The sequence below is a fragment of the Cydia splendana genome, chromosome 7 (assembly GCF_910591565.1).
Source record: "Cydia splendana chromosome 7, ilCydSple1.2, whole genome shotgun sequence".
NCBI lineage: Eukaryota > Metazoa > Arthropoda > Insecta > Lepidoptera > Tortricidae > Cydia > Cydia splendana.
Genome location: NC_085966.1, coordinates 5,004,927 through 5,029,763, shown reverse-complemented (window position 1 = coordinate 5,029,763; position 24,837 = coordinate 5,004,927). Strand labels below are relative to the sequence as shown.

The window sequence follows — 24,837 nt, the reverse complement described above, 5'->3', positions numbered from 1 at the left end:
AGATGAGAACAACCTTTACAACAAAATGTACCTAATCGGAGAGCGAACTTATACCTGTGCCTATTGAGTTCGGTAAGCTGTTGGAATAACGCTCGAGCATACCGCGGTTGAGACCCGCGGGAGACGGATAGTCTTTCAAATTACACAATGTAAAGGCAACTGCAGACTTACTGCAGCGACCTACTGGCGCTTATATGTAGTATAAATATGATGGTAAGTACAATTAGATATTCCTGTAAAAGGCCGCGGACTGGAAGCAAGCGGCGCGCGTCGCGGCGCTCGCGCCTAGTCCGCGGCCTATAAAAACTGTTTAGAGCGGGTCAGATATGAAGTCATCAAGTCAGCTCATTTAGGTGATGCCATTTGCTGGCGCTAGTGTTGCTGGCATGTTATGTTGCCTGGTTTTAGCTCCATACATTATAGGCGCATTCTGTCTATCTGGCGTCAGGCACAATGAGTTAATACTCTCTCAGCGTTAGCGACTGGCATATTCCAAATCAACTTATATGTATTCTGTGAAAAAAGTGCTCATAATTGTCCTTAACCGCGAAAGCACCAAAAAAGAACAAATTTGCTGGACACTGACACTGCCGACCCATTCGTTTTTCACGGCGAACGTCAGCGCCCAACTTCGTGGCCCAGCCACTAAAAAACTTAAAGTAATAAATAAACTATAATATAAAAACTCACTTATCGTGGTTCGTCCGCGGTCCGCTCGTCCGTCGCTCGCCGGATGACAAGTACCGCCTCACGTTCGCTTTGATCTGTGGGTCTGCAACATTAATACACTCTCGTATCGTTCATTTTACTAAGGCTTTGGTTTCTGGTTGACGCTGTACGCTGCGTCACACGGTAGCGTTAACGTCAACCGGAGACCACGGCCTTAGGCTAATTTTACATGACATACGTTGAACGCGCGCTAGACCAGGCACACAACGCAACGAATGTGACTACTGACATTAAATTCCAAACATTACAAACTGCATGTGCACGCACGTATATTTGCGAGCTGAATTTATCTACTGCTGTTCAGTCTTATAGTTAGGTATTGTCAACGCTACATACGTTCAAAGTTTGTCATGAGACTGTGCTTAAATATCGACTAGAGGTTAGCACATAAGCAAAGCAAATTATATCAGGCAACAGCATCGGAAAATTACATTATTAAAGGGAACAAAGCCACTGTGAACGACTGTTATCCCGTGTCTGTAGGGTTACCAGACAATGGGGTTTTCCGAGATAATTTGGGGATTTAGGGCCACTTGCACCATTCAATATAGCCCCGGGTTAACCGCGAATAAACCTGGAGTTATGATTACCATGGTACTGCAGTACAATTTGTACACTGGGTTAACGTTTTAACCTGTTAACTCCGGGTTAGTGGGATGGTGCAAGGGGCGCTTAGATTTTCGGTCAGGATTGACGGCCTTGCGCGTGATTTGCACACAAAGAATTAAGCGTGTCTTAGGAATGCATCGTACTATTTTCAAGATGCGTCCAGATTAAGCGAAAGCGGCGCGCGTTTGCTACACATTGCTCGCCTAATAAATGCAAGTCATGCTAATCGCGTAAACTACAGCAATCTGAACACGTCTTTAAAGGGGCCCACTGATTAACAGTCCGCCGGACGGTATCGGCCTGGCAGTTGTTCGGAACTGTCAAAATTTTGTTCTAACTGACAGGTCGATACCGTCGGGCGGACTGTTAATCAGTGGGCCCCTTAAGCGTCGGGAAATTAGGTATGCGATCCTAGTGTTTTTAAATAGGACATTGTCAGGATTTGTCATGGTTTCATCTGGTAACCCTACATGTCGGGATCCCGCGAGCCACGTAAACTAGTCCACATATCGTATTATTTTCGCGGCTTACTACGACCACTGGGGAATACTGTAGGAATTTTATTTGCCAATGCCGGCTTGGATGCCTTACGAGACGAGTAGATAATAAAGACTGCTATGTAGTACTCTAAAAAAAAAGGTAGTGTTCGTGTCTAAAGCGTTTTTATGTTATCTCTATTACGTGACAAAAGCAGCCAGACGGGACATGCTAAATTGAGTTATTAGTGACTCACTGCTTTTTTGGCCATTTGAACCTCTAGCTAGAGTCTATAGTGCATACGCAGCACTAAAGCAGTTATTTATAATATAGAACTCTCTTAAAAGCTATTAAAGTTCAAACTAGAATAGAAATAGAAACGATGTACCGGTATAACAGATGCTACGAAGTCACGTGACTATTTCCATACATTATTTAAGTTTTGTCATCTTGCCTGTCATCAAGCCATGAAACTTACAACGTTTTCGGACGAATGCAACTTCGTTTGCAATTAGCAGTCTCATTTATTTACTCGTCTTTATTCCGCCGTATGTCATAGGTCAGCCACCCCCACCAAGTAATACATTATTCTTGTTATTAACTCACCCTTTTTCAGTCTTAAAGTGACGGGATCCGACGATAGTCGCAAACATTTTAAAACTGCAACAATCAATTTGTTTGCTAAATAAATAGACGACACGAGCATTCAAACGCAACGAGCATGGAGTTAGAAGATATTTAAGTCAGCTGATCTTAATGTTTGGGCCTACTTTCAGAACCCTCTCAATTTTTACCGAATATTAACTGGACCGGGATACGTGGAAAGGGAGGAGGGAGGACTTTGCCCAGCAGTGGGACACTAGGCTCATATAAATAATTAATAAAAATATTTACTAGACAAGGAATCGTGAAGTTTTAAACTGCCTAACCCAGGGGTCGGTAAACTGTGGCTCTTTAGAGGTGCATTTACGGCTCTTCTAGCTCCCTAAAGTTTAAGTCTAATAGTCTAAAGCTATTTTAAACAGATTAAATTTATAGTAGGGGCTCTTTGATGCTCACGATACTGATAAATTCTACTGCGGTTAGATACTTATGAAAAGTTTGTCGACTCTAGGCCTAACCCACAAGGAACCAAACATTTAACGACTTTTATCTGTTGGCTAGCTTTCATTAACACATCGAGTGCCGGGAACTCGCCGGGTTCTCTGTTCGTAGTCACTTTCCTCTACAAAGCGGGAAAACGCCAGAATCGGCTACGAGCGTAGCGCTACGAAAACGTTGGCAGTGAATGCGCTAAGTGCGAAGCCCAAGAAAATGGAATAAAATCGAGTTAACAATCGAGTTAGTATCCTCGCATGTCAGGATCTTGATAAGATAAGAGAGAAGGAAATCAATTTTCAAAGAGGTCAGACTGTAAATGAGTTGTTGTTAAAGGCAGCTTAGAAAAACTTGCTTATGTATAGTGTTCGCTAACGAGTTAGCGGGTATTGGCCGCGGCGAACTAATTTAAGTGTGAGATCAAGATAATTATCAAAATCGAACATCTCTGTAAAAAGTTATGCGTGGTCATACATAAAAAAAAATATATATATACGCGTCGACTTGAGAACCTGCTCCGTTTTTTTTTTCGTCGGTTGAAAAATAAAACCCAACTCTTTATATACTATAATATCTGACAGTGCTTAATTAGGCATAAAAGCACGTTAGTTATGACATTTTTTCAGGTGTAATGCAGGAAAAATCAAGCGGAAAAACATAGAGTTCATTTTTATAATATGTTTTTTTACGTTCTTCATCATGATGATCTTTGTGATGGTAACACGAGTCCTCTGAAAGGTGAATACGCTAGCATGAGCCTGTTGCAACCGTAACAACCAATCCACAGATAACTAACATTGGATGTTTTCTTCACTGAGACAGTTAAGTAAATACATCAACATGAACCCTGTGAGGGTATAGCAATTGCTAGTGATAATAACAACACGTGCCCTCTAAAATGTGAATGAGGCGCTCGCGTGAGCCAGTTCCCGCCATGCGATCGTAACAACCAATCCACAGATAACTAACATTGGATGTTTTCTTCACTGAGCTATTCGAGACAGTTAACTAATAGTATGAACATGAACCCTGTGAAGGTACGTTCAACAACAAAACATTCTGCAAGTGATGGTAACAACACGAGCCCTTTGAAATGTGAATGAGGCTCTCGCGTGAGCCAGTTCCCGCCATGCGATCGTAACAACCAATCCACGGATAACTAACATTGGATGTTTTCTTCACTGAGCTATTCGAGACAGTTAACTAAGTACCTACATCAACATGAACTCTGTGAGGGTATAGCAACATTCTGCAAGTGGTGGTAACAACACGAGCCCTCTGAAATGTGAATGAGGTCGTTTGAGCCAGTTCCCGCCATGCGATCGTAACAACCAATCCACAGATAACGCCAACATTGGATGTATTATACACTAATCTATTCGAGACAGTTAATTACACTTCTCGTTTGGATCAATGATAACGAAAGTATAATGTATATAAAGTTTACGAACTGACTAGCGCGACTGATGACGTCCTAAAAGGGGGTAGAGCGCAATTTAAATGTACCTATATATTTCGCGATTGCGATATTTCTATCATACGTAAATATACCTAAGATACATATCTAAAATTTGTTTTATAAATTTAGATCTTTAATGAAGGAGTTTAAGAGTGACAGTAGAGTTAACCCAACCATAAAATTAACGTCCCTTCGTCAGTATTTTTAAGCTCAAATCTAAATGTGTCGATTAGTAGAGTGGAGGGATGTACAGACTTCAAAGTTGGTTACTCTAAAATATGGTCTAAATCATATCAACAAACTACCAAGATTTAAATTTCGATGTTAGATTGTACTAAAAAAACGAACTTTTTGGATATGTTAAATCGGTTATTCTATTACAAATTCTTAGGACTTTTGTCACAGTGGCCGTTCATGAAACAATAAACATCGACAATTGAACGTACCATCACAATTGACCATTCGTAAGCCGTATGTCAAGGGCACAAGGTCTACCAACGGTCAAGGCACGGGTGAGTGCGTGGTCGCGAATTCCGTACCTTCTCGTGTGGTGAACCGGTTCACGTCAGTCCCATTGACCTTGAGCAATACGTCTCCAGCCTCCACCTGTAAATAAAACATTTCGATCTTACTACTGCGTCGTATTGTTAATCCCTAATAAGTAATATTCTTGTCCTCAACTAAAGAGTTAAGTTTAACATAAAGATGTAAAGTATCAATTTATTTAGAAGAGTATAATCGTTTTCTCGATTATCGATTTAATTTTTTAAGGGTGCAGTTATTTAGACGCCAAGCGTACCTAACCAAAATAAAGGAGCTTTATATAGGCGATACGCCTTTCTATAAATAAGTGCCCGTATCCAGTGGGCGCGAACTGCGTTTAGCACATAATGGCGTTCCAGTGTCCGATGATCAATAATGGTCCATTAGCTGAGTTCGGAACATGACTACATGAGTGTAACAGCGGCGTGAGGTCAGTTGGGTTATTTACAAGCACGGGACAAAGTGAAATCCACGTTGGTTTAACGAACTCGAAATACAAGTAGCGGGTAATGATAGTAGACATGCAGTCAAGGAATTTGACTTCTGTCATGCCAATATCAAAGGGATCTTCTCATACTATTGTCACTGTTTTACAGAAGTACGAAGTGCCATGGAAATGAAATTCCATTGCACTATGGTATGGTGGTCAGCGCTTTTTCACGAAAATTCACACACGGTGGTTGCATGTAATGTGTGTGTGGTGGGTGTGTTTTTTTATTATTATTAATATTGGTTGCATTTGCTACTGTTTGAGCGGCTCGTGATATCCAGTAGAGTCACAGGAGTGGATTTTACCTTGGTGATTGTATTTGGTGAAAATTACATTAGATAATGCCCAGGTGATCGAAACAGACGCTATGCCTCGATACCCTGATTACCCTGGATGATCTAAGTGAAAAAGATATCAACGTTGATCACCTGACATGAATTACATACATTTTTGGTATAGGTAATCAGCTGGACTATCTATATCATGTTAACTAAAATAACCCTGGAGCTTCAGCTGAGCATCAACTTATTAGATTAGACTATTACTCATAAGAGTCATAAGGCTAGGAAGGTCCTATGGCAATTTCACCCAATATAATGAGAATGGGTTATCACTGACCTCACTTGGATTGTGTAAACATAGTTCAACTGTCACGTCTATGTATAGTTATATATTCTGTTTATCATAAGTATCTATTAAGGAGCGGATACTAGCTAAGGACTTCTACTTTCGTTCGTCACATCAAAACACAGGATGCCATTTATACAGGGTCATTTTTGGAACGTTAGCCATATTGTGCGAGGTGATTAAGTAGGCCATACTGAACAACTTTTTCTATGGGACCAACTTCGAATTCACAAAAATTTTTTGGCCGTTTCATACATTTTAGTCGAGTGGATGTCAACGTTTTCTATGGGAAGGCCAAATTTTTTTTGGGATTTTGGGGGATTGGTCCCATAGAAAAAGTTGTTCAGTATGACCTACCTAATCACCTCGCACAATATGCCGAACGGTCCAAAAATGACCCTGTATAAATGTGATATTCTTGGCCAAAGAATTCCAGATTACGGCATAGTATTATTAACAAAAACAACCTACTCGTAGACCAAACGTAAATTCTTAATGCAGTCCTCGTCCTCACTCCTCAGTAGATTCTTATTAGGACACACGCGTGTAAGCGGCATTGCCAAAACATTAAAAATTCGAAAACTTACAGTAATACGTGTTCACTCACACAGATGAACACTAAAACGCGCGCCAGTGAGAGCTAGATCTAGCTAGTTTAGGAAATAATTTCATGCATTCAGTTTTGTATGTCTATAAATAAGTTTTACCTTTATACATTTATATTATGTTTGTTATCCTTAATATAATAACAGATCCATAATAGGTATTTGTTTACACACTACACATCAGCCGATTACACTAATCTCTAACGTATCCTTGCTCACACCACTGTCAGTAAACACTGGCACTGTTTTACAAACACGATAATTGCTATAACTGATTTGTTTCCACTTTTGTAATTGGTCGTAAAATCGAAGGAAACACGATGTTGTAATAAAGTACTAAAGTTAAAAGTTTACAATGAAATAGATCTGACAATGCCCCCAGATTTTATTATATCACAGCACACATATATTGTATCACGTACACCATATCAATTGAGAGTTATTACACAGTCAGAATTGTCAATCGTTTACTTGTAGTATACCTACACCCATCTATTTTACGATTGCGTCGGTTGTAAACATGAGCGCTCTGAACACGACCGGACGCGGTCGGCGCGATCCGAGACTGACTCTTATCAGAGGGTCTCCTAATGGATGAGCTTAGATGAATTAGATCAGAAGGGCGAAGCGGAAGCATGAATTAGTCGGCGGGCTTGTTATTGTTGTCCTCTTGTCCGAGGGTTATGTTATTAATGTGTTTACTTTTCTCAACCATGTGAAAGTGTCTAGTTAATATTAATAATTAGTCATTAATCAGTCAGTTGTATTTGTACTTAGAGACGAATTCGATGAGAAGGGCGATCTAGTTGGAGTATTAGGTTACTGATCTGATTAGAACAACAATATTTAAGTTTAAGTACTTACATATATTTTTCACCACACCAGCTCGGAAAGGCTTACTTTGCACTTCAAAAACTGATAGCAAAGTAGCATTTTATTCACATGTGAGGCAAAGTAATCAAATGCAAATTTTGAGTTGTTTTCTTATGTTTGCTGGTAGAATTGACTTTTAAATGATGATTTTGGATGATAAATATTTAATAACATTCATTTGGATTTGATTTGGTTTGATTTTGTTTGATATTTTACATTTAATATTTGCTTCGGGTTGGTGTGGTGAAAATGTTTGTGTCTCACTCGGGGGCAAATTTTATTTAACCCTCGTGCTTTGAAACCCTCGGAACGCTCAAGATTCCATTTTGGAATCTTTCACTTGCTCGGGTATCAATATTAGCACGAGCGGTTAAACAACAACTTTGCCCCCTTGTAAAACAAATAACTATTAATTCAATCACACCGAGTGGCAGACACTATATGGGTCACTTGTCAAAGTAAATAACTCTATTTTCAGCTAAACCTATTTCAACATTATCAATTAGATTTTTTTTAACAGTAAGTTTCATCGTTAATACTTATAAACAATTAAACACCCGCTAAAGTAAGACTGTTTTGAATAAATTCAGCCCGTTATTTTAACAATAGCCAACCAGATGTCGCTGGTTTTGCCACTTTTGCCCCCTAATTCGTAAATGACTAATCACAATAACAGAAATAGCGTGCGGGTAATGACGTTGACGACTTGATAGGAACGGATGAACATAACTTATTTTACGCAAATTCCGTAAGCCGCGTATCCATTAGAGGCAGCCTCGGCTCGAGCAGCCTCAACTTGAAGCAAACAGCCTCAGTTTGAGGCTGCTCGCTCTGAGGCAAAGGCTCGAGGCACATTGTGATCAGCTCGAGGCGAATCGCCTCAGCTTGATCCGCAACGCAAGTTTAAAGCCAAAACGCGTCGATCGTCTCCATCAAATGCACGGCTCGGACTGAGGCTCCTTTGAGCACGGTAAAAATACCGACAAAATATGGCTCGGCTCGCGGCCACGAATTTGCTTCGTGTCGCGGCGAGCCTCAGGTTGAGCAAGCGTCTCCACTTGCGCGGCCTCGGGGCGAGGCAGCCGCTCGACCCGACGCTGCCTCTAATGGATACGCGGCTGTACGGATATGAAGATGATGGTCGCACTAGTCTTTGGACAGCCTGACAATGAGATTGTTTGTCTCTTTCAATTGCGCGGTGTCGCGGTGGTTCAAGTGACATTAAGTTTATTACGTTGATAATACCATCTATCATATGCCTGCAGTATAAACTTGATATGAACTTCACGAGTTTTCTTATCAACTGCCATACCAGTTTGTCGACTGTTAAAACTGGAAATGGAAATAAAACAACAATTGTCTGCCTGTGAGCAATACGAAAGTTTCGATGATTGCAGATAAGAGTATGTACAATTAAAATAGATTTGCGCCCCTAATAGCAACTATACTGCAAAACGTAATTCAAGACCAAAAAAAGTTAGACAGTGTTGCCACTGCAATAATTTGTTTGTAAAATGGTAAATTCCTTTTGATAAATAATCACGCTAAGATACTTTATTTGTAAGTAATTTTACTCCTACGATTTAAAAAAGTACTTTTATTTACTTATTTTTACGTAAATAAAAGACGCGCTAGTAAAAAGTGGCAACATTTTCTTACTTTTTTTGGTCTTGAATTACGTTTTGTAGTTTAATTATACATGATATCGTGGAAAATGAAGTCATCCGGTATGATTTCATACTTTGTTTTGTAAGCAAAGGCAAGTTCACGTGTCGAGCTCAAGAAATTACATAAGTAAATTATTACATACTGATACTGACGCTTTCATGTAATATCCAAATATAATAGTTTTTTTATCACAGAAATCACCATTTTACGCAGACGAATTCGCGGGCAGGATCCAGATTAATTATGAACTAGACACCTTTGAGTTGTTTCAGTACAGAACCCTAAAAATTCAAGTCACAGCCTTGTTAAGTTATACCTGTTATAGCCTAAAATGTAGACGAAGTAGCGAACCTTAGTAACCTGACACTCTCCCACGTCCGTCGTAGTAATTAAGATCGAGTTACAGGCACCCTAAAAATAAACCCTAGACGTAGGGTTGCCAGATCGAAAGGCGCTATTATCGGGAAAAAATATAAATATTTCGGGATTTTGGAACTTAAGTCGGGAAAAAAAAACATTAAAGTTAAAGTAATTGTATTAAAAACAACGATATTTTACATTATTGGCACTACGTCAGCTGCTCTGCCCATAGACGTTTTTATATAAAAATAGTATAAATTCTTTGAGATCTTGAACAAACAAAAAAATGTCTTCTCATTATCTACCTATATTATCAACGCGGGTCGCTCGCTCTCTGGACGACAGTTCGGAAATTGTAATTATTGTTTTATAACGTGAAGCTGTTTTTCGGGACAATTTTCACTTTGTCGGGAATCGGGAACACATGCTAAAAATCGGGAGAATCCCGCCAAATCCCGACCATCTGGCAACCCTACCTAGACGTCACTGCAAAAAACACGTTTATTTAATAAAACCTTTTACAAATTCCTGGGGGCCAACGTTAGAATGACAGGTCGTGACTTCATGACGTGGTCAATAAGCTTTTTTGAGCCTAGCTCATTTTAGGGTACACGGAACGTACAATATAACTGCATATTACTTTTAGTGCGGCATAATGCAAGATTTCATAGGTCCACCCGCCATTCTGACGTCAGAATGGCGGTGTTGGTTAAGACTCGAGTCCTTTGAGTTCTCTGCTTCAAGAATCGACTTAGTTTTTGAGACTCTTATATTAAGTCTAAACTCGAATTCTTTTCAACTTGTTTAGAGACCCGAGTCTTTTGTAGAGACAGTCCTTTTCAGAGAACTCTTGATTTCTTTTACAAAAAAAATCAAATCACATTGTCTTTATGTAAAATTTGTGAATTAGGCGTTATTGTCTGATTTGTGTACCTACGCAAATCATACAATAACGCCTAATTTATTTACTGTTATTTAGGAAAAACCTATAAAACTGTTCTCGGAGTCTTTATTCGGAGACTCGAGAGTCGTCCTTTTGACTTTCTCTTAAAAATACTCAACAAAGGACTCGACTCGACTCGGGACTTTTTAGACTCGGAAGTTTCTTAAGCGCCGAGTCTCGTAAAAAGGAGCTGATTCTTCAAATTCAGACTCAGTGGACTCGAGTTCTTACCAACATTAGCGGGTGGACCTTTTTTTGTTAAATATCTCGTTTTAGGGAGGGATACATGGGTTTCTTTTAAAGGTACACCCTCACCCTCCGCACAGGTACAATATGTTTATAAATATTTCGTTGAAATCGCTGAGGTCCACCCGCCATTCTGACGCTCACAAAACTGTAAACTGGAATAAATCCATTGAAATTCTATTCAAAAAATATACACTTCATTGAACCGATATTTCTATTGCGATGCAATTCATTCCGTTCCCTTTGCACGCGAAACATCTCCGTCTCAGCCAAAAGGAACTTTGTAGGTTGCCAATAAGCGTTACTTGCAAAAAAAAAATTAATAAGAAATATCGCCAACCGACTAAATGAATACTAGAGAAAGTCACCTTTAAGTAACAGGAATATTAGCACTACAGAGGTTTCTGTAGTACCTATATTATTGAATGCACGAGTACCTTACACGCGAGTTGAGTTACCAGCCGCTATCCAGTGTAAGGTGACTTTGAGATCCGTAATAATTGTAGAGTATCACTTAATACCGGTTCAGCTGAGTCTGTATACAGTCAGTAATTCAGTATCAATACTTCAATAGTAGTAGCGGATGATACAACGCGCCAAAAGTATCTGCCACCGTGGAAAACTATAATATATCTACATGTTGCGTTCAAAAGTATCTATCACAGTCTAATTGTTCTACATTGAGAGGTATATCTCATTTAGTTAAGTTATTAGAGAAGATTAGATACTTTTGACGCGTAGTCTGATCCGTTACTTTTCTGCCTGTACAAGCAGTCTTAGTTTCGCCAGTATTCGCTAAGCGGTGGGACTAACAACTGCTTTCAATCTATACCTTCGAGTCACAAAGCGACCCACGCCTAGACTTTCTTCCTACACGCTTTGCGCAGGAAATAAGTTAAGCTCAATAAGCACTGTACCTGAGATGTTATTCCTAAAGTTATACGAGCACAGCCAAACGGACCGATATAAAACTGCAAAACTACAGCGGTAAAGGCGTCTTGAGTCCTTATCTTTAGGACTTTAATGGAAACTTGAGTTCTGTAGTAGTAGTATACCTTCTCTTAAATCCGGAGTGCTTTGAAGATCATGTTGGGGTCAACACACTTTCAAGTCGTGGGCTTAATTAAACCCCATCGTACCAATGAGTTTTTCGAAACTTATTGTCGATATATATATTCTTGGGATTAGTTGCCAATAAACCGGGACAAACGCCCGTAATCGTAGACCTAAGTTGCATTGGTTAGCTAAGGCGCAGCGCTCGGTAAGCGTAAGAACAACCACTGCTCAGTGAAGTTTAGCGCGGGCGGGTACAAAATAACGAAGTTTCCAGGTCAAGAAGTGAACATTAAAGCTGGTTTTCCACCAAAGTGTGGAGTAGCAGCGGTTTTGCGCTAATGGCTACTAATGGCCGCCAATCGCTAGTTCACAATTATTATGTGAAAATCTAACGGGTCCCTCTCTACGGGTGAAGTTTTCTTCTTTGTCGTATCCTCATGGCTGAAGGACGCAACAACTGTGAAAACAGCACCAACACTCTCCAAGCCGCATGGTCTTGGGTTCGATGCACGCTGGCCCCTGTTTCACCACGGTGACAATTGTCACCCGACAGTAACACTTCGCTGTAAAGTACTCATAGTCTAATAAAACATGGTCTTCCATTCCCAGAGTGACACGGGGCTACGTCACAACAACATGGCCGCTATATATAGCGCTATCGCATATTATCATATAGCGCTGTCGCATGATGACGTAAGCCCGTGTCAGTTAGGTGACCTAGAAAAGACGGGAATGGAGTACCAGGCGGAGTATATTATTATACCATGTAAAGTACCCATCGACCCAGAAATGTGCAGAAAATTGTCAGTGTCAAAAGTCATCGTGGTGAAATAGACCCCTGGTCTTGTGGATTTTATTTGCCGAATGTTACTCTGTCCGCCCAACGCGTAGCTATACTATAAAGTCAGTTTGGTTAAGGGCTAGTATAGCGATAGGCATGGCCATGTAGATGCAGTTAAATTATTTTAAAAACTTGGCTTTAGTTACATGTATGTATGGTGTACACATGTAACTAAAGACACCCAAGCAGTATTTTCGCATCGAGCATTTTTTTCATCAACATCAATGAGTGGCACACAATGATTTCGTCAACAGTTTAATAAAAATTTCAAGGTTGCTAAACAATTGTTGTTAGGATTAAGTAAATATACTTGAAAAAAAGCGCTCTGAATCTGAAAGTCGCAACAAAAAAACGATTTGTAGCTTTACCCTCGCACGCATTTTGGTGGAAGCGCGCCCTAATGCACAGACTGAGTGGTCGAAGGAAACCTAAAGAAAGCACTAACTTTACATTTATAACTTTGCCTTGGGCTATAAAAAGTAGAGTGCCTTTTTCCCTCCTTGTTTTTTTTTTGCTGAAGGTTGTCAAATCGAATCTCAATTATTTCGTAAAAGGTGAAATCTAGGATTTACATAGTTTACCTAGAACTTTAGTGTAGGTATAGGTAAGTAAAAGATTAAGAGTACTTTTGTGCAGAAAAACAAATTGCAATGAAGTAAGAACTTCACAAATTAGGCACATCAATAATTCTTGGTGACAGCTTTTAGTATAAGACGTATAAGTTCAGGTTTTTGAGCTTCATGTTTTAGGGACGATAAAAATACTTTTAGACTTTTTTCAAAAATTATGTGCAATAAATAATTGATTCATTGTAGGAAGAGCTCTTAACTAACATTCGGACACCTTTAAATTAAAATATTCTAACTATAAGCGTATGGGTCAGTATAAATATGTTGTTTCAAACTACAATAGCTTTGGAATCTATAAATTGGATGTGATTACTGGTTATACTTATTATCCTTATTAATGTAATTTCCTAAGGGGAGTTAACTGTACCTGAGTTGCTTCGAGTAATCTACTTGGCAAGGACATTAAGGTACTTCTTACCCTTGCGTTGAGGGATCAACAAAAATTGGCTTCTTAGCTTTCAGTGCAGCATTTCACAAGTGGCTAGGGATTGCAAACCGGATTGATTTTCAATCCGGCCGGATCCGGCCGGATTCTGGCCCCAATTCGGCCGGACCGGATCCGGTTAGGTATAAGGATATTAAAATTAATTATATGACATATTTTACTAGTTTTATACGTTATATGAGAAGCAAAGGGTATTTTTACAAATGTATTCATAAAACAACAATTTAAAGTTAATAAGAAATAACTTTTTAACAATAAAATAAAACTATGTATTAAAAATTGTCACAATGTCAATCTCAATTTAAAAATAAAACTTGAAATCTAAGTCATTTATTAATTTCTGCTCACATTTACATTTACAATAAAATTATAAATTTTATTAGATTCCAAAGCCTGTTAATGGGATAACTATGGGATGGGAATTGGAGAACTCCTTGAAAGGACGAGTTTTCGTAACTGTTCTTTGATGGAATTATTTGTAACGCTGACATCCATTCTAATAAACCAAAATTATATGAATTGCGCTCCAATATTATCTTGCTTTCACAAATAAGTAAATAATTCACGAATAAATATTTGGGGACAATCTTATACAGATCGACCTACTCGTAGCCCCAAACCAAGCAAAGCTTGTACTATGGGTACTAGCTAGCTAAGTAGTACTACTAGGCGACGATATATATACGTATAGTATATTGATAAATACATGCTTATATAATTAGAAAACACCCATGACTCAGGAACAAATATCTGTGTTCATTACACAAATAAATGACCTTACCGGGATTCAAACCCGGGACCATCGGCTTCATAGACAGTGTCACTGAATGGTCACTACCCCCTAGGCCAGACCGGTCGTTACAAATGCCTTCCATAACATCTACATCCCTCCTTTAATTTTTACTTCTAAGTATCGTATAGTAACTGTCGCATCGTGCCGATTTGTGCCACCAACATGAAAGAAGAGGAAATTCTCCTCTGTTCTCAATAATCGTCATATTAAATAATAAATATCTTCTTATTTTACTAAATCTTGACTTTTTCATTCGTTCTTTATTCTGTTTAACTTCTTTCTTCGATCCGTCGCCTTTATCTCACCTAAAACGCACAGTCGGTGCTGTGTGCGGTCTTTTTTTCTGTTTTCCCGGATCCGGTCCGGATCCGGTAGCTCCTAAGAAGTGCCGGATCCGGCCGGATTACCGGATCCGCCGGACCGGATTGCAATCCCTACAAGTGGCATTCGCGTGGAATGGAAAACTTGAACACAAGTATAAATGGCAGCATGATCGAGAAAATCATTCTCATAGATTTGCTTTGATATACGGAAACACCGAACAGAACCGAACCGTTGCTGCTTAATGAGCTGGTTTGCACGCGTAATTTGTTTGACTTAGCAACTGAGGCTTAGCCGGTGTGATATGACGCTGACATAGTGCACAGACTCGCTGCCGCTTAGGCTGAATCACCAGAGTCAAGCGAGCTCCCAGTGCTATTTTGCCTCAACTTCGCCTCCCCCTCATAGTCTCTTCTTCCTAGCCCTTGCTGCAGGATCTGCTGGCTGGAGCTACCACAAGTACTTATCAGTATCAGTATCAGATATACGGAAACACCAAACCGTCAGAATAGGTGGATTGAGCACACTCTTCCGTACACGCAGACGCATGGTTAGGAGAGCTAACGATTAATTGGAAAATGGAAAGTGTCAGGGCGGTAATCGATGGCATAGCGGTGATGCTTGCGCATCAATCGTCGACTCAGTTTTGATTCATTCTAAACCTTATCGCGAAGGTATAGGGTCCACTGATGATCAATAAGAGTTTAGATGTTACATTGTTGGTGGGATATTGCACCGATCGCGAGTGCAAGTTAGCTCAGAACCAGTATAAAAATACTATGGATACTGATGTGCCTTCGAAAAGTTTCCATAATTGCGAAATTTCCACGTGTAAAAATTTGAGACTTTACATTATTTTTTAAGGGGGTCTAAATTTTCCAATTCCAAAATGAAAGTTTCCTTTAGTTCCTGTGAAATTTTCCTGAAACTTTCGAGATTTTTTCTAACTTTTGGAAACCTTTCGCAATTTGCACGTCTAAAATTATGGATCTCAATTGGTATAAACGGACTCTACATTTTTAGGGTTCCGTAGCCAAATGGCAAAAAACGGAACCCTTATGGATTCGTCATGTCAGTCTGTCTGTCCGTCCGTATGTCACAGCCACTTTTTTTCCGAAACTATAAGAACTATACTGTTGAAACTTGGTAAGTAGATGTATTCTGTGAACCGCATTAAGATTTTCACACAAAAATAGAAAAAAAAAAACAATAAATTTTGGGGGTTCCCCATACTTAGAACAGAAATAAAAAAAATTTTTTTCATCAATCCCATACGTGTGGGGTATCTATGGATAGGTCTTCAAAAATGATATTGAGGTTTATAATATCTTTTTTTTTTAAACTGAATAGTTTGCGCGAGAGACACTTCCAAAGTGGTAAAATGTGTGTCCCCCCCCCTGTAACTTCTAAAATAAGAGAATGATAAAACTAAAAAAAAAATATGATGTACATTACCATGCAAACTTCCACCGAAAATTGGTTTGAACGAGATCTAGTAAGTAGTTTTTTTTATACGTCATAAATCGTAAACCGCAATTTTATTATGTTACTTGCTGCTAACCCTTGGAACCCTTCATGGGCGAGTCCGACTCGCACTTGGCCGCTTTTTCTCTCTACAATCTACATTATTGAAGCAGCTGTCAGTTTCTGGAAAATACGAGTAGCCTGTTGAATCGGTAAATCAAGCCAGAGCCAATACATATTTGCACATAGAGATCGTTTGTCAGCGATAAGACAGTCTGTTGTTTACTCTTTTTGAATTGCTGGAATTTAGATTTTTGCGCCTGGTTCTCAATTCGATGAATAGTTGTCGGTTGTCGGGTCTGGATCACCTTACACTAGATAGCGTGAGAGTTAAGCTACTCGCCTGCGCTCGTAGAAACCTAACAAGCATTACGAATCTCCAGTAGACGGCTGGTGGACCGCGACGGACATAGGAAATGAAGCATATACATACAGGTACGTCCAGAACTGGCGAATGCGCCGCTGGCGAGCCAATCGTGACTATCGCGAGTCGCTCGACAGAGCGCGCGCGCTGCACATCATACAACATAACGTAAAGCAATTGTACACATCAATCGCAACGCGGTTGCCAGATCTGGACGCACCTTATTGCAACTTTGTTCAAATATGGCAATAAAAACTACTTGTTCGCAATCTCTGATTGGATCTCTGATATCGTTTACGATAACGGATTGAGCGATTGACGGTTTAATTTCTTTAGTTGGGCAAAATTTATTGTACAGAACACGGAAATCTACAAATACCGGTACCTATAATAGAGTTTGTTCGGAAAGAGAGTCGTGGAAGGTTTTGGGCCTCATACATTCCACGACTGTGCTCTTCCCGCACAGACTACACGACCTTACACAGACGACGACAGATCTACTCGTAATATCAACATTCTGTATCTTGACTATTTTTTTTTTCACGAAAATAACAGCAATCGGGTTGAAGTAATTCAAACATTTTGCTTGCAAACTTTTAAAATGACACGTCTCTAAATTGACTTGTAGGTAAGCGGCGAGCAAAACTTTATTTCGTACTTTATGCGGGTTGTTTTCAGCACTCCAGCTACTTAATATTTAATAAGCAATTTCGTAAAGGCAATGAAATCAACTTGTCCATAAAGTGGGAGCCCTTTCGAGTGCAAAAAGGCGTGCAGTGCAAAGTTAAATGAAGTTTTAGATTTGCTTTACTCTATTACGGGAAATTGTTTTGGTCGCCGTTTTATGAAAAAGCATTTCGTTTTTTACTCAGACTAGTTTTACCTTTTATTTCTTACAAACATTTTTATCCGACGAAGTACATAGGTGGTGTAGGGGGGTGTCACTACTCAGTTTAGGTATATTTGGCCGGCGGGCCTCCCGGGCAGGGCAGGCGTATGGCAGTGGGCTGCCGCTCGACCGCACGATAGTCGTGTCACGTGGCGCTCGCGCAAAGAAGATTCACGGTTCGTGCGCGGTTATAAGTTTCAATTTTGTTGCAGGCGGCGAGTATAGGTATAATTTTATACCTAAATCTGACTTTTGTGAGAGTGAATTTTCTGTACGGTAGTACTATTAGTTATTCTGTGGTGTAGGTACTGTCGCCCACACTGTTAAATGTACATCGGTGGAACTTATGCCTTTTGTAATAAGGTCTACCGATAAACAGTTAGGACTGTTGCTGTACATCTTAGACATTTCAAAAATATATTAGAAGTTTAACTGGTTATTTTATGGCCTGGGCCAAATATATATGATTATTGATTATAGACGAAAACGACGTACATAAGTCTACTATAAATGCGAAAGTAACTCTAGTAGTAGTAGTCTGTCTGTTACCTCTTCGCACTTTAACCGCTGAACCGATTTAGATGAAATTTGGTATGGAGATAGTCCCGGGAAAGGACCATATATATTTCCTTTAGTTTCCTCCTAGTTAGTTTTTATTTCGGAAATCATTTCTTAAGGGGGTGGAGTGGAATTTACTACGGAACTTGAATATAAAAAGTACTAATTCTACGCAGACATAGTCGCGAGCAATGCTAGTTGTTTTTATAAATATCGTTATGACCTATGACTTTGGTTATTTTTACACATAGGCCTACAAAACGGCAGACATGACCTAAAAGGCGAGTCTTAGGCATTTGCAATAAAAATAATAATATTATAAAGGGTTTAATAAAACCATTGAACTCATATTAAAAGGCTATAAAATATGAATATTCCTATTGCATCACCGGCCGTGGCATAATTTGACTACATTAATTGTTAATCGTCTCAAAGACGTCTGGCTACGTGCGTGTTATTTAGTTTAAGTAATAATGGACTTTATTATCAAAGGAACAAGTGTGAAAATTAACTGATAATAAAGTGAAATATAAAGCGGCTATTGAAATTTGCGAATAGTATACCTGCTTGAAGGGCTGTTGGTTAGTAAAAGGGGACTGCTCATAATGTGCAAAGTAAGTTTTGTCTAATTAAAGCTCCATTCACACAAGGCGCAAGAACTTGCATGCAATCATCATCTTCCTCGCGTTATCCCGGCTTTTTGCCACGGCTCGTAGGAGCCTGGGGCCCGCTTGGCGACTAATCCCGAGAATTGGCATAGGCACTAGTTTTTACGACTGCCATCTGACCTTCCAACCCAGAGGGGAAACTAGGCCTTGTTGGGATGAGTCCGCTTTCCTCACGACGTTTTCCTTTACCGAAGAGCAACGGGTAAATATCAAATATTTCATACATAAGTTCAGAAAAACTCATTGGCACGAACCCCCTCGGGTTTGAACCCGCGACCTCCGGATTAAAAGTCGCACGCTCTTACCGCTAGGCCACCAGCGCGCGCGCAGGAGAACTTGCATGTAATATTCGATACATTGCTAACTTCGATACATTGCCAACAATGAATGAATAAAATGAATTAGGGTAATTCGCCAGTAACTGGCCACTGTTAGTAATTGGCCACCCGAAACTAAAAATGAATTCTATTCACCTATAAACAGAATTCATTTTAGTATAAGGCGGCTAGCTATTGAAGGCTTATACTAAAATGAATTCTGTTTATAGGTGAATAGAATTCATTTTTAGTTTAGGGTGGCCAATTATTAACAGTGGCCAGTTACTGGCACATTACCCTATAATGCAATTGACATAGTAAAGTAGGATTAATGCGTAACCCCTACCAGCTGACATTTAAAGGCTCCATGGTGAACAAGAGGCTTTAAAAAAGGGCATTCAAGTGTGGTGAATAATAAAAGCACATGAGAGACAACTGAATAAAAAAGACTTAATCTTTAAGAGCCCATCAACGTGCACACTAGCGCCACTGCTAAATAATCGTGATTATTTAAATTTAACGATAGGTATTCAAATTCAAAAAATACTTTATTCATGTAGGCCTAGCAACAAGCACTTATGAATAGTAATTAGGTATTACATACAGCCTGGCAAAAAAGAGTAGAAATTAAAAAGTGGCAACACTGTAGTGTCGTCCCGTTCTCATATATGTATTGATTTGAAAGGGACGACACTACAGTGTTGCCACTTTTTAATTTCTACTCTTTTTTGCCAAGCTGTAGGTACATATTATCTTAATCTAATTATTTAAAAGTTTGTGCAATAAATGTTTAAATAGGTCCTATAGTGACAGAATAAAAAAAATGCAGAAAATTAGTTTTGCATTTCATGAAGATTGTAAGTCTTTATGTTAACTGGTCTCTGGTAGCATATGTGGAATAGCTGGGACACTATGTGGGACAAGGGTGCATAGCGAGATGTTAGATTAAATAATAGTTACAAGATCTAGACATACTTTTAACTAAATTATTCAGTTATGCTCACTAAATTGCAAACTCCAGTTTTTGCAGGTACGGTTTTTTGCAGGATCCAGTTTTCTGAAGTATGCATGTAGGATCCCGCAAACAGAATCCTCGTGTGAAAGTTACTATATTAGCACCTATACTACTAAAACGGGATCCTGCAAAAAACTGTACCCGCAAAAAAACTGGACGTCAGTGGGAAACAGCTCTAATGGCTCCTCTACACGATTCGCCAAAGTCGGCCAATCCTAGGGACGCAGCTATGCGGTAGAATGAGATAGCAATATCACTTGCTCCCTCTAACGCATAAATGCGTCCCTAGGATTGGCCGACGTTGGCGCATCGTGTAGAGGAGCCATAAGGGTTACACGAATCCGCCGCCAAAATGCCGTTTCCTTACAATCGAAGTAACTCTCTCAAATTTGGCATGAACATTATCGTAACAAAAATTGTTGTAAAATAGAGCAGATATAGGGTACATAGATAAAATCAGATAAATGTTACGTCAATTGTCCATGCCAAGTTTCATGTATTCCAGAATGTCGTATTTGACGCCGAAACCTTTTTAGGGTTCCGTACCCAAAGGCCAAAAACGGGACCCTATTACTAAGACTCCACTGTCCGTCTGTCTGTCACCAGGCTGTATCTCAAGAACCGTGATAGCTAGACAGTTGCAATTTTTACAGATGATGTAGGTATTTCTGTTGCCGCTATAACAACAAATACTAAAAACAGAATAAAATAAATATTTAAGTGGGGCTCCCATACAAGAAAAGTGATTTTTTTACCGTTTCTTGCGTTAATGGTACAGAACCCTTCGTGCGCGAGTCCGACTCGCCCTTGGCCGGTTTTTTATGAAACCTGCTGAATCAAAACTTCGGTCGGCCAAAAAATTTTTTAGAGACTCTCCTAGTAAATTTACAAAAATGACCCCTGCAGCCCTGTAAAAATATTATGCAGTTGACAACCTTCTCATTGTATACAAGTCAAGGCGAATTCCAAGGGCAACTTAGATATGCACTTAATGCACTGTGCATTACTCACATGTCACTGATACTGTAATTACTGGTATACATGTATAAGTTAAGTTTAAAGTGATAATATAAACAGAGGAAGCCATATTAGCAGTAGATTTATTGAAGATGCTTGTGCATATATGAAGTTATCTACTATAGTGGTGGATTTGCACTCCTGGCCCTAGGCCCCAGGCCCTGTAGCAAGTACTGGTCACTAGCCGCCCCTTTCTGAGCACCCATAATATAGACTGCCGCCCCTAATATCTGGCCGCCCTAGTCCTGGCCTACTGGGCATTAGCGGAAATCCGCCACAGTTGGCAAGTTATTATGATCAGCTATGGTTGAAGGCTTAGCTGCAAAAAGCTGATTTGTAATATGTTAAGTACGTAATTAAAAAGGTAACACAAACTACTTTAAGTCCCAAAACTCAGCTAAATTCTACAAGAACTTCATCGTGCAACTTCTTTATCAACTGCCTGAGATGAGTGGTAGACCTTTATAGGCCTCTATATGGCTAACCAGACTATTTTCCAACCCCTCAACCATACCCCAAATTATTTTGATGTATAATAGTTTGAGTGTGTGAATTGCCTTGAAATCAAAGCTATAATATTGCTTATCACCTGACTTACATATGTATGCAAATTTTTAGCTCAATCGGAAATCTCCCGATTTCCGATCGAAGTGGAAGTGGGTAAAATTTACCTTTAATTTACCAGGGTGAGTTAAATAAAAGCTTGTAAAAAGAAGACAGATATCTTAGTCCTTAGTCCTATTAATTATTATTTATTGTACACTTCCCATGGCCTGTTTTTCTTTTGTAACTGGTCTTTTTAATGGTATTATCTGACCTTCTCAATATACCTGCAGCCCATATTCATAAGCATGCATAAACTTTTTTTTCCTTTTTTACCATGTGCAATTAACAGTCGCATATTAATTAGGGAATGCAAATCGGTTATTTTCGGTTATTTTTTGTATGGAAATTATCGGTTATTAACCGAAACCGCGGTTATTTCCATACAAAAAATAACCGATTTGCATTCCCTAATATTAATCAACAAGATAGTGATCTTAATCATAATTTTATTCATGTTCCCTATTGTTTTAACTATTTTTTTGTAACAGCAGAATCACTAAGTAAGCGCTACAGACAGGTCTTATTGCCAATATTATTATTTTTTATTACTCTTTGAGTAGGTACAGGTACTTTATTTTTTTATTGTTACAATTTTGGAAAAAGTAAAATATTAGTAGTGGAGATCAAGGAGAGAGGCTTTTGTACCAAAGCAAAACAAAACACAGGTTAAGAAAAACAAACTCTAAAAAGTGAAACAAATTTATAGTTTGTAAAAGACCTAAAAAGTTGAAGAAAGGTATTAACATGTTCACCCTAGTTTCTGATTATTGTTGATTGCACAGACCAATTCCAATTTGCTCAAAATGTTGCAAACATGTTAACTAATAAGAATGTTATAAACAAACTACATATTTTCAAAGAGAAATGTATATACGTATATGATATATGACACAACTATGTATGCTTATGAGTAGGAGCATAAGTTGTTTGTGTGTGTAACATATGATTCATTGTATATGAGCGTAATCTTGTAGGACTATAATCATAATTACATCTGAACTTTCGCAGTTTAATGAGCGTTTGGGGGGAGTATCTATGCACTGGAAAACATATACGATCAAGATCCAACGACGATAGGCAACATCTGTGTTATGCGTTAGTATATTGAACAGTATTCCAGTACCACATACAAAGAAACAAGTCTCTTACCTCGCCGCTACGAGCTGCAGGAGAGTTTTCTTCGATTTCGTATATGATGTGTGGCAAACCGGCTTCGCCGAGCAGTGAGAATCCAAATCCCAAATTATCACTACGGTTCAGGACCACTAGTCTTTCGTCAGCCATATTCAGTGCACAGCAGCATTGATTACCATGCACAGTAAAATATCACTATGAACACATATAACAAACCGATGCAGAATTTACAGGTAAGGATATTATAATTGATTAACGAAAAATCTTTATAAAATCATGAAGCACGATAAACGACAGCGCACCCAACCAACCAACCAAAGCGAAGGAGACAGATAGCTTACAATACAATATTTATTTCATTCACTCTCTACTAAACATTCATCATCGCAATTTTTTAACATACGAAGCGTTATTTGATGATCCTCGAACAGCTTGGATTTTTTTTTAATTGTTGCCAGTATTTTCGTCAATTTGAAGATCGTAAAATGTGACGTTCCACGAGAAAAGGTACCTTATGAGGGTTTCTAGTTTCGGAGATTTGAAATGTTTTGTAAAGAGGTGAAAAAATGCTCAATTTTTTTTTATTGTGTGAACTGAAACCTTAATGCGTAACGTTTGTTTACCTGTTTTTATTTTTGTTATAAGTTAGTTATAAGCCTAGTAATGTCGTCTCAGAGTTTAGTAGAAAAGGTACCTTATGGAAAAAATATTGAAAATTCCCAAAAAAACTAGTCAATACGGGAAAAGAAGTTTGGTAGAGAACTGTATTAGCATTCTGCAAAACTAATTTGATAATTTCAGTTCTGGTTGGGGCGCCTCGCAAATATTATAACCGTACATAGACCGACATCACAAATCCAAGTAGACTGCTATTATACCAAAGTTACTCTCGTCAAGTCTTTCTTAACTAGAATAATCTTCATTTGGTTTGGTCGCATGCAGTAAATCAGCCATTGGTTTGCTGAAAAATGCCAATACCCGACGCATTACCTTATGGAATATCTGAGGTCATTGAACCTCAATGCCGCTTATCTTCAATAGCAACCGAAATATATTATTGATAAGAAATAGACGATTTATACCATCTTAACCCCAAAATATTATTAGTTTATCCTAACTGTTCCATCATCATCATGCCTCATCATGTAACTTAATCACAAGGTACCTTTTCATTACATACAAATAATTGGTCTTTTTTAAGATTATTATGACGAAGAACTAATTAAATTTGGGGCAGTTTAATGTGAATTAATATTTTCTATTCATAAAAGATAAACTGTAATATGATTGATATTTTGTAGTGATGTATTATTAGATTTATTTCCATAAGGTACCTTTTCGTAAATGTATGGAGCAAATACTGTTATTGTTATGTAAGTTTAAAGTGGCATAAGGGGTTAAATATAGTATTTAGTTGGGGTTTTACGATTTATTTCATTTGAATGACAGAATTTCTTTCATATGTGCTCAGAAAAATTGATTGTGTGTCACATTAAAAGTAAAAATATTCAATTTTGTGATTTTATATAAAAAAGTCAGAAAATACATTTTCACCTCTTAATCGGTATTGTTTTTTGCTTAAACTGTCTGTCAGTGTCGTTTTCTAATAGATAAAATTTAAATCTTGAGAGCTCATTGCAATCAATCGTGAAAATTAAATAAAACTTTATTTTCAAGAGATTGGTTAGTATACACATAAATCAGTCGATATCAAAAGTTTCTATTTGCATTACAGAACAAGTCGCAATATTTTTTTAATCTCAGATATATAAGGTATTATTATTTGTAGTCAACTATGTAACTTACTTCAGGAACATAGTTTTTTAGGCGGCTAAACTTAAAACTTCTCTATCGTAAAGTTGCTCATTTCACAACATTATTTTCAAAAAATCATATCTCTGTAACTACGCAACCTAGAAGGTTGATCTTTTGT

The 24,837-nt window shown here is 38.5% G+C and overlaps 2 protein-coding genes across 7 annotated transcripts in view; both read right to left on the bottom strand.

The window, feature by feature from the left end:
- Positions 1-23,348, bottom strand: part of LOC134791985 (PH and SEC7 domain-containing protein) — a 53,279-nt gene extending 29,931 nt beyond the window's left edge. For 2 of the 5 annotated variants that reach the window (XM_063763084.1, XM_063763085.1), the window contains exons 1-4: positions 22,920-23,346; positions 4,912-4,978; positions 2,422-2,475; positions 691-772 (exon numbers count right to left, since the gene is read on the bottom strand). In XM_063763084.1, the coding sequence (XP_063619154.1) occupies positions 691-772; positions 2,422-2,475; positions 4,912-4,978; positions 22,920-23,054 (338 nt within the window). In that variant the 5' untranslated portion in view covers positions 23,055-23,346. Of the gene's footprint in view, positions 1-690; positions 773-2,421; positions 2,476-4,911; positions 4,979-6,023; positions 6,043-7,123; positions 7,292-22,919 lie in introns of those variants that run through there. The other 3 variants (XM_063763087.1, XM_063763086.1, XM_063763088.1) reach the window with 3 other exon arrangements.
- LOC134792023 (uncharacterized) overlaps positions 1-24,837 on the bottom strand; it is a 99,210-nt gene that overhangs the window by 30,623 nt on the left and 43,750 nt on the right. The gene's annotated exons all lie outside the window — the stretch shown is intronic.